Source organism: Capra hircus, assembly GCF_001704415.2.
Source record: "Capra hircus breed San Clemente chromosome X unlocalized genomic scaffold, ASM170441v1, whole genome shotgun sequence".
NCBI classification, from domain to species: Eukaryota; Metazoa; Chordata; class Mammalia; order Artiodactyla; family Bovidae; genus Capra; species Capra hircus.
In genome coordinates this window covers 7,581,122-7,596,790 of record NW_017189516.1, presented here as the reverse complement: position 1 = coordinate 7,596,790, position 15,669 = coordinate 7,581,122, and the positions used below count along the sequence as shown (strand labels likewise).

The 15,669-nt window shown below is 38.0% G+C and overlaps 1 protein-coding gene across 1 annotated transcript in view; it reads right to left on the bottom strand.

Annotated features, from left to right (window-relative positions):
• Positions 1-15,669, bottom strand: part of ZDHHC15 (zinc finger DHHC-type containing 15) — a 112,647-nt gene that overhangs the window by 59,480 nt on the left and 37,498 nt on the right. Inside the window, exons 3-4 of the mRNA XM_005700611.3 lie at positions 14,509-14,603; positions 9,214-9,334 (exon numbers count right to left, since the gene is read on the bottom strand). Coding sequence (XP_005700668.1) covers positions 9,214-9,334; positions 14,509-14,603 — 216 coding nt within the window. The remainder of the gene's footprint in view (positions 1-9,213; positions 9,335-14,508; positions 14,604-15,669) is intronic.

Below are 15,669 nucleotides of genomic sequence, written 5' to 3'. Positions count from 1 at the left end.
GCACCTTTTGGAGGATGAGTGTAAGGGGAAAAGTTTTCATATCTGGATATCTGATCATAAAATTCTGTATTATGAAACAGACTATACTGTCAATTACTTGAGTTATTTTGGGGAAATCATTTACTCTGTTTACTCCAAGTTTCCTATATGAAAACAGAATTCATCATTTATCTCCTGTCTCCAGAGTTTGGACTGTATCAAGAGGATAAAACTCCTAAGGTATGGTAAAGAGGGTGGTTATTAGAATAAGAATTTGAATAATAGAAGAGACATTCTAGAACAATTAGTTCAATTGACCATTCTGCAGATAAAGAAAATAAAGACCTGAGCCATATCAAGTGACTTACACAAAGTCACATAGTAAGCAAGTGGCAGTGGCAGGGCTGTGACTTGTAGAGTTTTCATGATACTTTATTTCAGGATTCTCTTCACTTTGTAAATATAATATAAATAATATTTCTCCTTCCCTCTCTACCTTCTTCCTTCTTTTCTTTATTTGCTTAGATAAAAGACAGTTTCCTTTCCTTCTAATTTTCTCTGTGTTCATTGACAGAGTATGCCTGTTTAATATGATTATTAAGTTTAGCAAAATTATGAATAATTTGAGCTAATATAAAAATTCCATCTAAAGTGTACCTTAAGCACACATAACTGATTCAACATAATGAACTATTCATTCAGCAGAGTTTCTGTGTTCATTCTACAACAGACATGCACATTTAGGTCCTTCAGCATGTTTTTAAAAATATGGTCAAATGCCACTATCAAGTTTAAGCCATTATCACTTCTAATTTAGAAGACTGCAATAATTACTAATTATTCACTTTGCTTTCATTCTTGCCCCTTCACAATACATTCTTTACAGAATAGCCAAATGATTTGTCAAAATCTAAATCAGATCTTATCACTCTCCACTAAAAACCTTCAATGGATTTTCAATACTCTTAGCATGGTAAGTCCCCCTGTTTTTTGGCCATGCTGTGTGGCTTGCACGATCTTAGTTCCCCAATCAGGGACTGAGCCTGGCCCCAGCAAGTGAAAGCACTGACCTTAACCACTGGACCACCAGGGAATTTTGGCAAGTAATTTATTCTTATTTGAGTCCCAGATAATATGACATTGCCTCAGAGAAGCCCTCTCTATTACTGTGTATCAGGGATGTGAACACATGCTTCAATGGTTAAGGGAAGAGTGATTAGTGAAGAACTTCAGGATTCATGCCTTGTTAAAACAAGCACTACCACTTGGCTCTAGCTAATTTTTGCCCCTAGGAAATACTGAGAGAATGTTGCCAGTGTCTGAGTTTTCAAAAGAAGTCAGAAATGTGGATTTTCATGAAGAAATATTCGAATTCTTAAAAATTAGTAAAAAATGCAAAGTATTAAAAGAAATATAAGAGATCAGACAGAAAACATCTCTGGGTCCAACACACCCCACATAACTCTAGTTTGTAATCTATTCTCTGCCACACCATTCTGCTTACTACTGTTTGGAATTATATAGAAAATTTCCTGACCTTTCCTTTTCACCATACTTCAGTATGCATGAAGACTTTTTAAAAACCAGCATGCAATAATGCTCTAACAAAATGAACAATAAATGTTTAAATACAGTGGAAGTGAGAAATAGATTTAATGGACTAGATCTGATAGATAGAGTGCCTGATGAATTATAGACGAAGGTTCGTGACATTCTACAAGAGACAGGGATCAAGACCATCCCCATGGAAAAGAAATGCAAAAAAGTAAAATGGCTGTCTGGGGAGGCCTTATAAATAGCTGTGAAAAGAAGAGAAGTGAAAACCAAAGGAGAAAAGGAAAGATATAAGCATCTGAATGCAGAGTTTCAAAGAATAGCAAGAAGAGATAAGAAAGCCTTCCTCAGCGATCAATGCAAAGAAATAGAGGCAAACAACATAATGGGAAAGACTAGAGATCTCTTCAAGAAAATTAGAGATGCCAAGATGAGAAGCCTATATGCAGGTCAGGAAGCAACAGTTAGAACTGGACATGGAACAACAGACTGGTTCCAAATAGGAAAAGGAGTACGTCAAGGATGTATATTGTCACCCTGCTTATTTAACTTATATGCAGAGTACATCATGAGAAACGTTGGGCTGGAAGAAGCACAAGCTAGAATCAAGATTGCTGGGAGAAATATCAATGACCTCAGATATACAGATGACACCACCCTTTTGGCAGAAAGTGAAGAGGAACTAAAAATCCTCTTGATGAAAGTGAAAGAGGAGAGTGATAAAGATGGCTGAAAGCTCAACATTTAGAAAACGAAGATCATGGCATCTGGTCCCATCACTATATGGGAAATAGATGGGGAAACAGTGGAAACAGTGTCAGACTTTATTTTTTGGGGCTCCAAAATCACTGCAGATGGTGACTGCAGCCATGAAATTAAAAGACGCTTACTCCTTGGAAGGAGTAAAGTAATGCTCAAAATTCTCCAAGCCAGGCTTCAGCAATACGTGAACCGTGAACTCCCTGATGTTCAAGCTGGTTTTAGAAAATGCAGAGGAAACAGAGATCAAATTGCCAACATCCGCTGGATAATGGGAAAAGCAAGAGAGTTCCAGAAAAACATCTATTTCTGCTTTATTGACTATGCCAAAGCCTTTGACTGTGTGGATCAAAATGAACTGTGGAAAATTCTGAAAGAGATAGGAATACCAGACCACCTGACCTGCCTCTTGAGAAATCTGTATGCAGGTCAGGAAGCAACAGTTAGAACTGGACATGGAACAACAGACTGGTTCCAAATAGGAAAAGGAGTACGTCGAGGCTGTGTATTGTCACCCTGCTTATTTAACTTATATGCAGAGTACATCATGAGAAACACTGGACTGAAAGAAACACAGGCTGGAATCAAGATTGCCGGGAGAAATATCAATAACCTCAGATATGCAGATGACACCATCCTTATGGCAGAAAGTGACGAGGAACTAAAAATCCTCTTGATGAAAGTGAAAGAGGAGAATGAAAAAGTTGGCTTAAAGCTCAACATTCAGAAAATGAAGATCATGGCATCCGGTCCCATCACTTCATGGGAAATAGATGGGGAAACAGTGGAAACAGTGTCAGACTTTATTTTTTTGGGCTCCAAAATCACTGCAGATGGTGATTGCAGCCATGAAATTAAAAGACGCTTACTCCTTGGAAGAAAAGTTATGAGCAACCTAGATAGTATATTCAAAAGCAGAGACATTATTTTGCCGACTAAAGTCCGTCTAGTCAAGGCTATGGTTTTTCCAGTAGTCATGTATGGATGTGAGAGTTGGAATGTGAAGAAGGCTGAGTGCCGAAGAATTGATGCTTTTGAACTGTGGTGTTGGAGAAGACTCTTCAGAGTCCCTTGGACTGCAAGGAGATCCAACCAGTCCATTCTGAAGGAGATCAACCCTGGGATTTCTTTGGAAGGAATGATGCTAAAGCTGAAACTCCAGTACTTTGGCCACCTCATGCGAAGAGTTGACTCACTGGAAAATACTCTGATGCTGGGAGGGATTGCAGGCAGGAGGAGAAGGGGATGACAGAGGATGAGATGGCTGGATGGCATCACCGACTCAATGGACAGGAGTTTGAATGAACTCCAGGAGATGGTGATGCACAGGGAGGCCTGGTGTGCTGAGATTCATGGGGTTGCAAAGAGTCGGACATGACTGAGCGACTGAACTGAACTGAATGGAATATCTACATTATATTGAAACATCCCCATTGGCATATGTGATCTTAATAAATATTTGTTGAACAAGTAAATGATAAATAGATGAACATAGACGTCTAACAGTAGTTCCCAAACCGTGAAATATGATCTTTCTTATTAGAAACATTAGAATTACTTGCCAAAAAAAACCCTTGGTTTTCTTTTCCCTTTTTAGGACCTTTATTCATTTATTTATTCTTGTCATTTAATCATCAAGGTAACTTTTTTATACAGGCAGTATTAACCCCATTTAATAGGGGAAGAAACTGGGGACTCAGAAAGGTCAATTGCTGAATGTCACATAGGGAGGAATAAGTAAGACTTTTCAGTGTTATCACTAGCTATTTTTTATATTTGGAATCTTGAAAAATAGCATGGATGATCTTATTTGTAAATCAGTAATAGCAATACTGACATAGAGAAAAACACCTTAGTTTTCAAATTTTATAAGGTGAATTATTCAGCTAGTATTGTTCCACTCATGCAGAAGAAAACTAACAATAAGACTCCATAGTGAATATCAATGAAGAAAAATGAAGACATATCTCTGCACAAACACTTGTACCAGAATTTTCATAGCAGACTTACTCATAATAGCTGAGTATTGGAAACAACTCAAATGAGCATCAACTGGTAAATGATAAACAAATTATGATATTCATACAATGAAATACTACTCAGCAATAAAAGGAATGAAATACACAAGAATGTGAATGAATCTCAAGAACATTATGCTGAATAAAAGAAGCGAGATACAACAGTACATATTGTGATTCCATTTATACAAAATTATAGAGTAGGTAGAACTAATAACTGGTAGAAAGCTCTTAGAATAGTGGCTGTCTTTGGCGGCGGTGGTGGGACTGATTGGGAAGGAGCATGAGAGAGCTTTCTGTGGTGTGGTAATGTTTATAGAGGTTTTGGTTACACAGGTGTATACATTTGTCAAAACAGTGAATCTGTTAAGTGTCAAAACGCTTAAGATCTGTGCATGTTTTTGTATGTAAATTTCACCAAAAAAAAAGAATAATAAACTATTTAGGTGGATCTTGGGTACTTTTCCATGGGGATGGTCTTGATCCCTGTCTCTTGTACAATGTTACGAACCTCAGTCCATAGTTCATCAGGCACTATATCAGATCTAGTCCCTTAAATGTATTTCTCACTTTCACTGTAAAATCATAAGGAATTTGATTTAGATCATACCTGAATGGTCTAGTTTTTTTCCCTACTTTCTTCAATTTAAGTCTGAATTTGGCAATAAGGAGTTCATGATCTGAGCCACAGTCAGCTCCTGGTCGTGTTTTTGTTGACTGTATAGAGCTTCTCCATCTTTGGCTGCAAAGAATATAATCAATCTGATTTCGGTGTTGACCATCTGGTGAGTCTTCTCTTGTGTTGTTGGAAGAGGGTGTTTGCTATGACCAGTGTGTTCTTTTGGCAAAACTCTATTAGCCTTTGCCCTGCTTCATTCCATATTCAAAGGCCAAATTGCCTGTTACTCCAGGTGTTTCTTGACTTCCTACTTTTGCATTCCAGTCCCCTATAATGAAAAGGACATCTTTTATGGGTGTTAGTTCTAAAAGGTCTTGTAGGTCTTCATAGAACTGTTCAACATCAGCAACTTCAGCATTACTGGTTGGGGCATAGACTTGGATTACGGTGATATTGATTGAATGGTTTGCCTTGGAAATGAACAGAGATCATTCTGTCATTTTTGAGATTGCCTCCAAGTACTGTATTTCAGACTCTTTTGTTGACCATGTTGGCTACTCCATTTCTTCTAAGGGATTCCTGCCCACAGTAGTAGATATAATGGTCATCTGAGTTAAATTCACCCATTCCAGTCCATTTTAGTTCGCTGATTCCTAGAATGTCGATGTTCACTCTTGCCATCTCTTGTTTGACCACTTCCAATTTGCCTTTATTCATGGATCTAACATTCCAGGTTCCTATGCAATATTGCTCTTTATAGCATTGGACTTTGGTTCTATCACCAGTCACATCCACAACTGGGTATTGTTTTCGCTTTGGCTCCATCCCTTCATTCTTTCTGGAATTGTTTCTCCACTGATCTCCAGTAGCATATTGGGCACCTACTGACCTGGGGAGTTCCTCTTTCAGTATCCTATCATTTTGCCTTTTCATACTGTTCATGGGGTTCTCAAGGCAAGAATGCTGAAGTGGTTTGCCATTCCCTTCTCCAGTGGACCACATTCTGTCAGACCTCTCCACCACGAAATGCAAAAAAGCAAAATGGCTGTCTGGGGAGGCCTTACAAATAGCTGGGAAAAGAAGAGAAGCAAAAAGCAAAGGAGAAAAGGGAAGATATAAGCATCTGAATGCAGAGTTCCAAAAAATAGCAAGGAGAGATAAGAAAGCCTTCCTCAGTGATCAATGCAAAGAAATAGAGGAAAACAACAGAATGGGAAAGACTAGAGATCTCTTCAAGAAAATTAGAGATACTAAGGGAACATTTCATGCAAAGATGGGCTCAATAAAGGACAGAAATAGTATGAACCTCACAGAAGCAGAAGATATTAAGAAGAGGAGGCAAAAATACACAGAAGAACTGTACAAAAAAGATCTTCACAACCAAGATAATCATGATGGTGTGATTATGAGCTAGATTCCTGGAATGTGAAGTCAAGTGGGCCTTAGAAAGCATCACTACGAACAAAGCTAGTGGAGGTGATAGAATTCCAGTTGAGTTATTTCAAATCCTGAAAGATGATGCTGTGAAAGTGCTGCACTCAATATGCCAGCAAATTTGGAAAACAGCAGTGGCTACAGGACTGGAAAAGGTCAGTTTTCACTGCAATCCCAAAGAAAGGCAATGCCAAAGAATGCTCAAACTACCACACAATTTCACTCATCCCACGTGCTAGTAAAGTAATGCTCAAAATTCTCCAAGCCAGGCTTCAGCAATACATGAATGGTGAACTTCCAGATTTTCAAGCTGGATTTAGAAAAGGCAGAGGAACCAGAGATCAAATTGCCAACATCAGCTGGATCATCTTAAAAGCAAGGGAGTTCCAGAAAAGCATCTATTTCTGCTTTATTGACTATGCTAAAGCCTTTGACTGTGTGGATCTCAATAAATTGTGGAAAATTCTGAAAAAGATGGGAATACCAGACTACCTGACCTGCCTCTTGAGAAACCTATATGCAGGTCAGCAAGCAACAGTTAGAACTGAACATGGAACAATAGACTGGTTCCAAATAGGAAAAGGAGTACGTCAAGGCTGTATATTGTCACCCTGCTTATTTAACTTATATACAGAGTACATCATGAGAAACGCTGGGCTGGAGGAAGCACAAGCTAGAATCAAGATTGCCGGGACAAATATCAATAACCTCAGATATGCAGATGACACCACTCTTTTGGCAGAAAGTGAAGAGGAACTAAAAAGCCTCTTGATGAAAGTGAAAGAGGAGAGTGAAAAAGTTGGCTGAAAGCTCAACATTCAGAAAACGAAGATCATGGCCTCTGGTCCCGTCACTTCATGGGAAATAGATGGGGAAAGAGTGGAAAAGTGGCAGACTTTATTTTTGGGGGCTCCAAAATCACTGCAGATGGTGACTGCAGCCATGAAATTAAAAGATGCTTACTCCTTGGAAGGAAAGTTATGACCAACCTAGATAGCATATTGAAAAGCAGAAACATTATTTTGCCAACAAAGGTCCATCTAGTCAAGGCTATGGTTTTTCCAGTGGTCATGTACAGATATGAGAGTTGGACTGTGAAGAAAGCTGAGTGCCGAAAATTGATGCTTTTGAACTGTGGTTTTGGAGAAGACTCTTGAGAGTCCCTTGGACTGCAAGGAGATCCAATCAGTCCATTCTGAAGATCAGTCCTGGGATTTCTTTGGAAGGAATGATGCTAAAGCTGAAACTGCAGTACTTTGGCCACCTAATGCAAAGAGTTGGCTCATTGGAAAAGACTCTGATGCTGGGAGGGATTGGGGGCAGGAGGAAATTGGGACGATAGAGGATGAGATGGCTGGTGGCATCACTGACTCGATGGACATGAGTTTGAATGAACTGCAGGAGATGGTGATGGACAGGGAGGCCTGGCGTGCTGCGATTCATGGGGTCACAAAGAGTCAGACACGACTGATTGACTGAACTGAACTGAACTCTACTGGGTACTTCGGAATGCATCAAAAAATAAGATGGGATTTCTGTGGTGGTCCAGTGATTAAGAATACAGCTGCCAATGCAGGGGACATGGGTTTGATCCCTGGCCCAGGAAGATCCCACATGCTGAAGAGCAACTAAGCCCTACTGAAGCTTGCACTCCTCAATAAGAGAAGGCACTGAAATAAGCAGCCCATGCATCACAAGGAAGAGTGGCCCCCACTCGCTGCAACCAGAGAAAGCCGCATGCAGTAATGAAGACCCAGAATAGTCATAAATAAATGTTAAGAAAATAAGATGGCTTGTCATCATTTAAAAGTCTACAAATAACAAATGCTGGAGGGGATGCGTATGGAGGAAAGGGAGCCCTCCTACTCTGTCTGTGGGAATGTAAATTAGCATGGCTACTATGGAGAGCAGTATGGAGGTTCCTTAAGAAACCATATGACCCAGCAATCCCACTCCTGGGCACATATCTGGAGAAAACAATACCTCATAAAGATACATATACCACAACATTCATTACAATACTATATACAATAGCCAAGACATGGAAGCAACCTAAATGTCCATCAATAGACGAATGAACAAAGAAGTTGTGGCACACAATGCAATACTACTCAGACATCAAAAGGAATGAAATAATGCCATTTGCAGCAACATGGATGGACCTAGAGATGATCATACTAAATGAAGTCAGACAAAGACAAATACCATATGATATCACATGTGGGGAATCTGAAATACAATACAAATAATTTATTTACAAAACAGATACAGACTCACAGTCATAGAAAACAAATTTATGATTACCAAAGGGAAACGTTGTGGGGAATAGATAAATTAGAGGTTCGGGATTAGCAGATACAAACTACTATATATAAAATAAATAATAAGGACCTACTGTATAGCACAGAGAACTGTATTTAGTATCCTGTAATAAACTGTAATGGAAAAGAATATGGAAAAGAATATATATACATTTGTATATGTTTAACTGAATCACTTTGCTATACATCAGAAACGAACACAAAATTGTAAATAAACAATACTTCAATAAAGATTTTTTTAAAAAAGACAGCCTGATGGATGATGGATAGAGGAATGGATTTTTAGACAGATACATGAAAAAGCAATATAGTTAAATGTTAGTGGTAGACTCCAGTGTTGGGTATACAGATGTTTATAAGGTAATTATTCCATAAATTTTTGACATTTTTTATACTATGTTGAGAAAAAACTCCATAGTGTTTCTCAGAATAAAGAAGGGAAAAGTGGGCTAGACTGAGGATATTTATGACTCAGTCTTTCTGAGATCCTTGTAGATCTGCCTCCCTAAATGACTTTGGATGAACTGACCTCCACTCCCAGTTCTTGTGTAAATCGGAAGCTTCTTAGCCATATCAACAAGCATCTGCTTCTGGACCTCAGGTCTCTCTTCATTTTCATAGCGCTCCTTGTCTGTATAGGACAAGTGGAACTGCAAGGAAAAGTGAGAGGCAAGACTTTACTTTCCATGGTTCACAGAAAAGATTAAAGACAACAACATCTATTTAGATGAAAATATTTGTTACCTACCCTTTGATATTCAGGTACCAATTTGGCTTTTAACTTTCTCTGGATAATTATCTCATTTATCTTATCTGGCTTTTATCTCAACATTCATAACTCTAAGTGATAGGTAATATTGTTTTATAACCTAAGAAAATAAAATCTAAGTACCTTGTCGTGGTCATACTCAACTGGTAAAGGCAGCAAAACTAAGACCCAAACCAGTTCACCAAGACTTATGCCACTTCCATTCCACTATACAATAATATGATGTTGCATGTTAATAAGTGATACCTTGCTGCCAGCAGTGTCAAACTTTTTTTTTTTTTTTTTGGCTTCAAAATCACTGCAGATGGTGACTGCAGCCATGAAATTAAAAGACACTTACTCCTTGGAAGGAAAGTTATGACCAACCTAGATAGCATATTCAAAAGCAGAGACATTACTTTGCCAACAAAGGTCCATCTAGTCAAGGCTATGGTTTTTCCAGTAGTCATGTATGGATGTGAGAGTTGGACTGTGAAGAAAGCTGAGTGCCGAAAATTGATGCTTTTGAACTGTGGTATTGGAGAAGACTCTTGAGAGTCCCTTGGACTGCAAGGAGATCCAACCTGGAGAGTCCATTCTGAAGGAGATCAGCCCTGGGATTTCTTTGGAACGAATGATGCTAAAGCTGAAACTCCAGTACTTTGGCCACCTCATGCGAAGAGTTGACTCATTGGAAAAGACTCTGATGCTGGGAGGGATTGGGGGCAGGAGGAGAAGGGGACGACCGAGGATGGGATGGCTGGATGGCATCACAGACTCGATGGACGTGAGTCTGAGTGAACTCCAGGAGATGGTGATGGACAAGGGAGCCTGGCATGCTGCGATTCATGGGGTTGCAGAGTCGGACACGACTGAGCGACTGAACTGAACTGAACTGAACTAAATGTCTCTTTTACAAGTAAAATTTCTTAAATCATTCAAATATTTGATACTGCCAATCTTTAAACTTTTAACTATTCTAGATAGCATGTAGTAGTTATGTTACTGTGATCCTAATTTGCACTCCTTTGACTACTAATGACATTCAGCACTGTTTTGAGTTTATTGCCCATTTGGGTATCTACCTGTGAAATGCCTATTCAAACCTTTTGTCCATTAAAAGTAATTGGGTTACATGTCTTTTTAAATTATTGATTTGTATTGTAATGATTTGAGTAATTTATATATTTTGGATACTAGTCCTTTGTTGAATATTTTGTAAAAGTCTATGGCTTTCCCCTTTACTTCCTTTATGGTGCATTTTGAGGAACAGAAAATCTTGGTGGGAATGTAGAGTTATGCAACCACTTTGGAAAACTGTTTAACATTATCTATGTAGGCTAAATATATGCCAGCTCTATGACTCAGCAATTCCATCCCCAGTTATATACCTAAGAGAAATGAGTGTGTGTGTGCATGTTTATGTGTTTGTGTGTATTCCAAAAGACAGGTATAAGATCGTTCATAGCAGCTTTATTCATAACAGAAAAAATGGTAACAAGTGTCCCTTAATTGGTGAATTGATAAATCAATTGTGATAAAAGAGAATAACTAATAACAGTAAAAGGGAATGAACAACTGAAACATGCATCAGTATGAATGAATCTGGAAAACATTACACTGAGTGAAAGGCTTACAACACAACAGTATGTACTATGATTCTTTTTTTGTGTGAGGTTCAAGAATAGGCAAAATTAATCCATGGTGGTTACCTGTGAGAAGACATTGATTTGGAAAGGGTATGAAGGAGATATCTGAGGTGTTAGAAATATTCAAAATCTTAACATGGATAGTGATTATATGTGTGTGAATATAGGTAAAATTTATGAAATCATACACTTTACAGCTTAGTTCTTGGAAATGAGTATTTATGCATCAATAAAATAGTAAAACAAATAAATCAATAAAGTATTTAAGATAATTTAATGTATCTAACTTTAAAAACTAGAAATGTATTAAGTCAAACACTATTTTAAGAACCATACCTGTGGTACATTTTTATGGTATTATGTTATTCTAAGGTAGACTGACTGCCTGTAAGTATATGGAAATGTGTAGGGGAGTTTTTGGCTATCACAATAAACATAGTGCACCACAGGCATTTAACAGATGGAGGCCCAAGTAGCCAAGGATTCTGTGATGAACCGTACAGACACACACACTAAGACATTTTGCAGCCAGAAGTCTATAGATTAATATTATAAAATGTTAACTAAATAATGCAAATTTAATATAAAAACAAGTGGCAATTTTGTTTTCTCATAAGAAAAATTATATTAATTGGAAAGTGTAAAGTTTTATTTTTATCTTTTATTTTTAATTTATTTTTATTTAATTTATTTTTATCTTTTTATTGAGGTATAGTTGATTTAAAAGTATAAAGTTTTAAACAATTCTTGCTAATGTGGATAATTAAAAGTAGCACCTTGGGGAAGCTCTTTAAGTTCAGGGCTGTTCTTGGGACTGTAACTTTGTTGTCTTATACTGTTCCAGCTTGAAAGGCAGAGACAATATTGTTAAAGCTTGTATGTGATGAAACCTTGTGGTTGTACAACAAGTAGGCTTTGGTTTGGAATAAGATGTCATGCCTGGATGTCCTATTTCTGGCACTAAGCAAGTGTTTTTAATGATTAGAATGCAATGAGCCAGCAAATGTGTTTTAAGTAGGACAATTGGTAATAAATCAGGATGTATTTGTTATTCAGTTCAGTTCAGTCGCTCAGTTGTGTCTGACTCTTTGCGACCCCATGAATCACAGCATGCCAGGCCTCCCTGTCCATCGCCAACTTCTGGAGTTCACCCAAACTCATGTCCATTGAGTCGGTGATGCTATCCAGCCATCTCATCCTCTGTATTTGGTATTAGAGAAATTAATATTATGGCTATCAAATAGGCCCAAATGATTCACCTTTTTTATATGGGAGTGTAGAGTATGCAACCACTTTGGGAAGCTTTGACATTATCTCTGTGGTGCTGGAGAAGACTCTTGAGTGTCCCTTGGACTGCAAGGAGATCCAACCAGTTCATTCTAAAGGAGATCAGTCCTGGGTGTTCTTTGGAAGGAATGATGCTAAAGCTGAAACTCCAGTACTTTGGCCACCTCATGTGAAGGGCTGACTCATTGGAAAAGACTCTGATGCTGGGAGGGATTGGGGGCAGGAGTAGGGGACGGCAGAGGATGAGATGGCTGGATGGCATCACCGGCTTGACGGACGTGAGTTTGAGTGAATTCCGGGAGTTGGTGATGGACAGGGAGGCCTGGCGTGCTGCAACTCCTGGGGTCGCAAAGAGTTGGACATGACTGAGTGACTGAACTGACTGATTGACCTAAGCTAAACATATGCCAAAATATTCACTTTTTATTTTTACCAATTAAAAATGATGAACATGTGGCCTTAAATGTTAGACATTTGCAGTGATTAGCTAAATCCATGCTGATTATGATCATCCATGCTGATTTCCCCAGCAATGTTTCCTCTGTGGTTATTCTCCATTTTTGTTCCACTGTGTTGCTTCAGGTTCTGAAATTAGACACTTGAGCCCTCCAAGGGATATTTTGTGGAAGGTGGATAGAGGCTGGTAACTTCTACTCTGCCATCTTTCTGACATCACTCAGTCAAATCTTTTTTTTTCTTTTTTTCTTCCTTTCACTTTCAACCTATTTACGTCTTTGGTTCTAAAGTGAGCCACTTATAGACAGTATAAAGATAGATAATAATATTTATCTATTATGCAAATATATGCCTTTTAATTAAATATTTAATTAAACATATTTCAAATCACTGCTCATAAGAAAGAACTTTTGCCATTTTCTACTTTCTATATGTGTAATATCTCATGTTCCTCAATTCTTGCATTACTACCTTACTTCGTGTTTTATAAAAATTTATTGGAACAGAATTCATTTACAACGTTGTATTAATTTCTGGCATACAGCAACGTGATTTGGTTATGCATGTGAAGTCGTTCAGTCATGTCTGACTCTTGGAGACCCCATGGACTGTGGCCTACCAGGCTCCTCCGTCCATGGGATTTTCCAGGCAAGAATACTGGAGTGGGTTGCCATTTCCTTCTCCAGGGGATCTTCCCAACCCAGGGATTGAACCCAGGTCTCCTGCATTGCGGGCAGACGCTTTACTGCCTGAGCCATCAGGGAAGGCTTGGTTATGCATATATATATATTTACTCTTTTAGATTCTTTTCTCATACAGGCAAACAGGTTATCATAGAATATTGAGTACAGTTCCCTGCGCTATACAGTAGGTCCTTGCTGGTTATCTATCTTGTATGTAGTCATGTGTGTACGTTCATCCAAAGCTCCTGATTTATCCATCCCCACAATGTTTCCCCTTTGGCAACCATAAGTTTGTTTTTGATATCTGTAAGTGTGTTTCTGTTTCATAAATAAGTTCTTTGGCATCATTTAAAAAACTTAAGATTACACATATGAGATATCATATGATATTTGTCTTTCTCTGTGTTTAATTTTATTTTGTATGTGTACAATTTTAAGTGGGAAAACTAAAATCAGTACTTTTCCTAATGTTGGGAGGCTGTTGAAATTTCTTCCATTGTTTTATTTCCTACTTTGGAAACTAATCTGTGTTACAGTAATCACATGTTATAAGTACCTGATATGATTAGAAATTTTTCATGTACCCTCCCAAATATTGCATGAAACACTTTCATTCAAGGGAACACAGTTTGAAAATGATCAATTTAACTATTGTAATTTTTCTCATTGTCTCACTGAGTTCTAAATTATTACAGTTTCATAGAATTCAACTAGAGGAGTCCTCAGAATCAAGTGATTCCTTGTTTCGCTCATTATCTCAACAATGCAGGTAGTAGTTTACTAGTCTTAAAGATATCAATAGCTGGTGATTACACAAACTCCTTCAATAGACTATGTTAATTTTAACTTACATTTATTACTCCAAGTCCTTTTTAAAGACTACCTTGAATCTTTCCTTTGTAATGGAAGGTTATTTGTTCCTCTTTTTGCCCTCTTCTTGCCTTATTGGCATTTCTACTTTCCTCTGTCTTTAGTCTTTATGAAGTAAGCAGTATTCTTACCTTCTGGTTTGGCTGTTGTGGGAGTGTAAAAATAGACTTCCAGTAGGTCCAGGTAAAGAACACAAAGATGGCATGGTAGAATATGAGGTAGATAACTGAAATTTAAGGGGAAAAAATCAGCATTTATGTTATATTTTCACCCATTTCTAAGAGTTCAGAAAGATGTAAAGCTCAACAAAAAAAATCTATATTTTGTTTTCCTATTACCAAGTATTTTCTAGTATTATTATGAAAGGTTAATTTTTACCTTTTTCCCATAAAGTGACAGAAACAATTTATAATGGCAAATTTGGAATCAGAGACTTTTTGGGAGTTGCATATTTTAAAAGTTGCCACATGATCCTGGGAATAAAGGGGAAATGTCCCTTATGATAATGTGAGGAGGAGCTACTGTTGCCAATTGTCATTCTCTCTGCCACTATGCATACTGAAAGATAATACTGATAGCATTTGCACAGTGCTATAGAGTTTACAATGTGCTTTCATAATGTTATCTAATTTTATTTTTTCAACACATTTGTGAGATAAGTAATAAGTAGATAAGCAATAAGGACAGTTGATCAACTATCAGGGTAGTCAATTATCCAAAGTCACACAGCTACTATACAATGTGTGTGTGTGCTAAGTCATTTCAGTCATGTCTGACTCTTTGTGACCCTATGGACTGTAGTCCTCTAGGCTCCTCTGTCCATGGGATTCTCCAGGTGATAATACTGGAGTGGGTTCCCATGCTCTCCTCCAGGGGATCTTCCAGATCAGGGATCGAACCACCGTCTCTTACATCTCTTGCATTGGCAGGCGGGTTCTTACCAGGAATGCCACCTGGGAAGCCTCCACTATACAGAGTAGCCAGGTCTTTAACACAGGGCTTCTGACTCTAAATCACAAGTTTTTCTTTTCAGTTGCCCCAGCGACTACACACTTTTGAAATGTGAGATGTACTTTTGAGACATTTGTGGCTTGCCATCTCTTTTTATACTCTTTGCCTCGTAGATAGCTCTTCTGATACAGGAAAGTTCAGTATTCTCCAGAGCCATTTTGAGACTGTCATCTTACTGTTTCGTTGTGAATCCTTGTATGATAAAGTTTTATTACTTCAATCTATGAGGAAGACTCAAGGGAATGATGTGACTTGAGACCAAGTTAATAGGGCTGATTCTC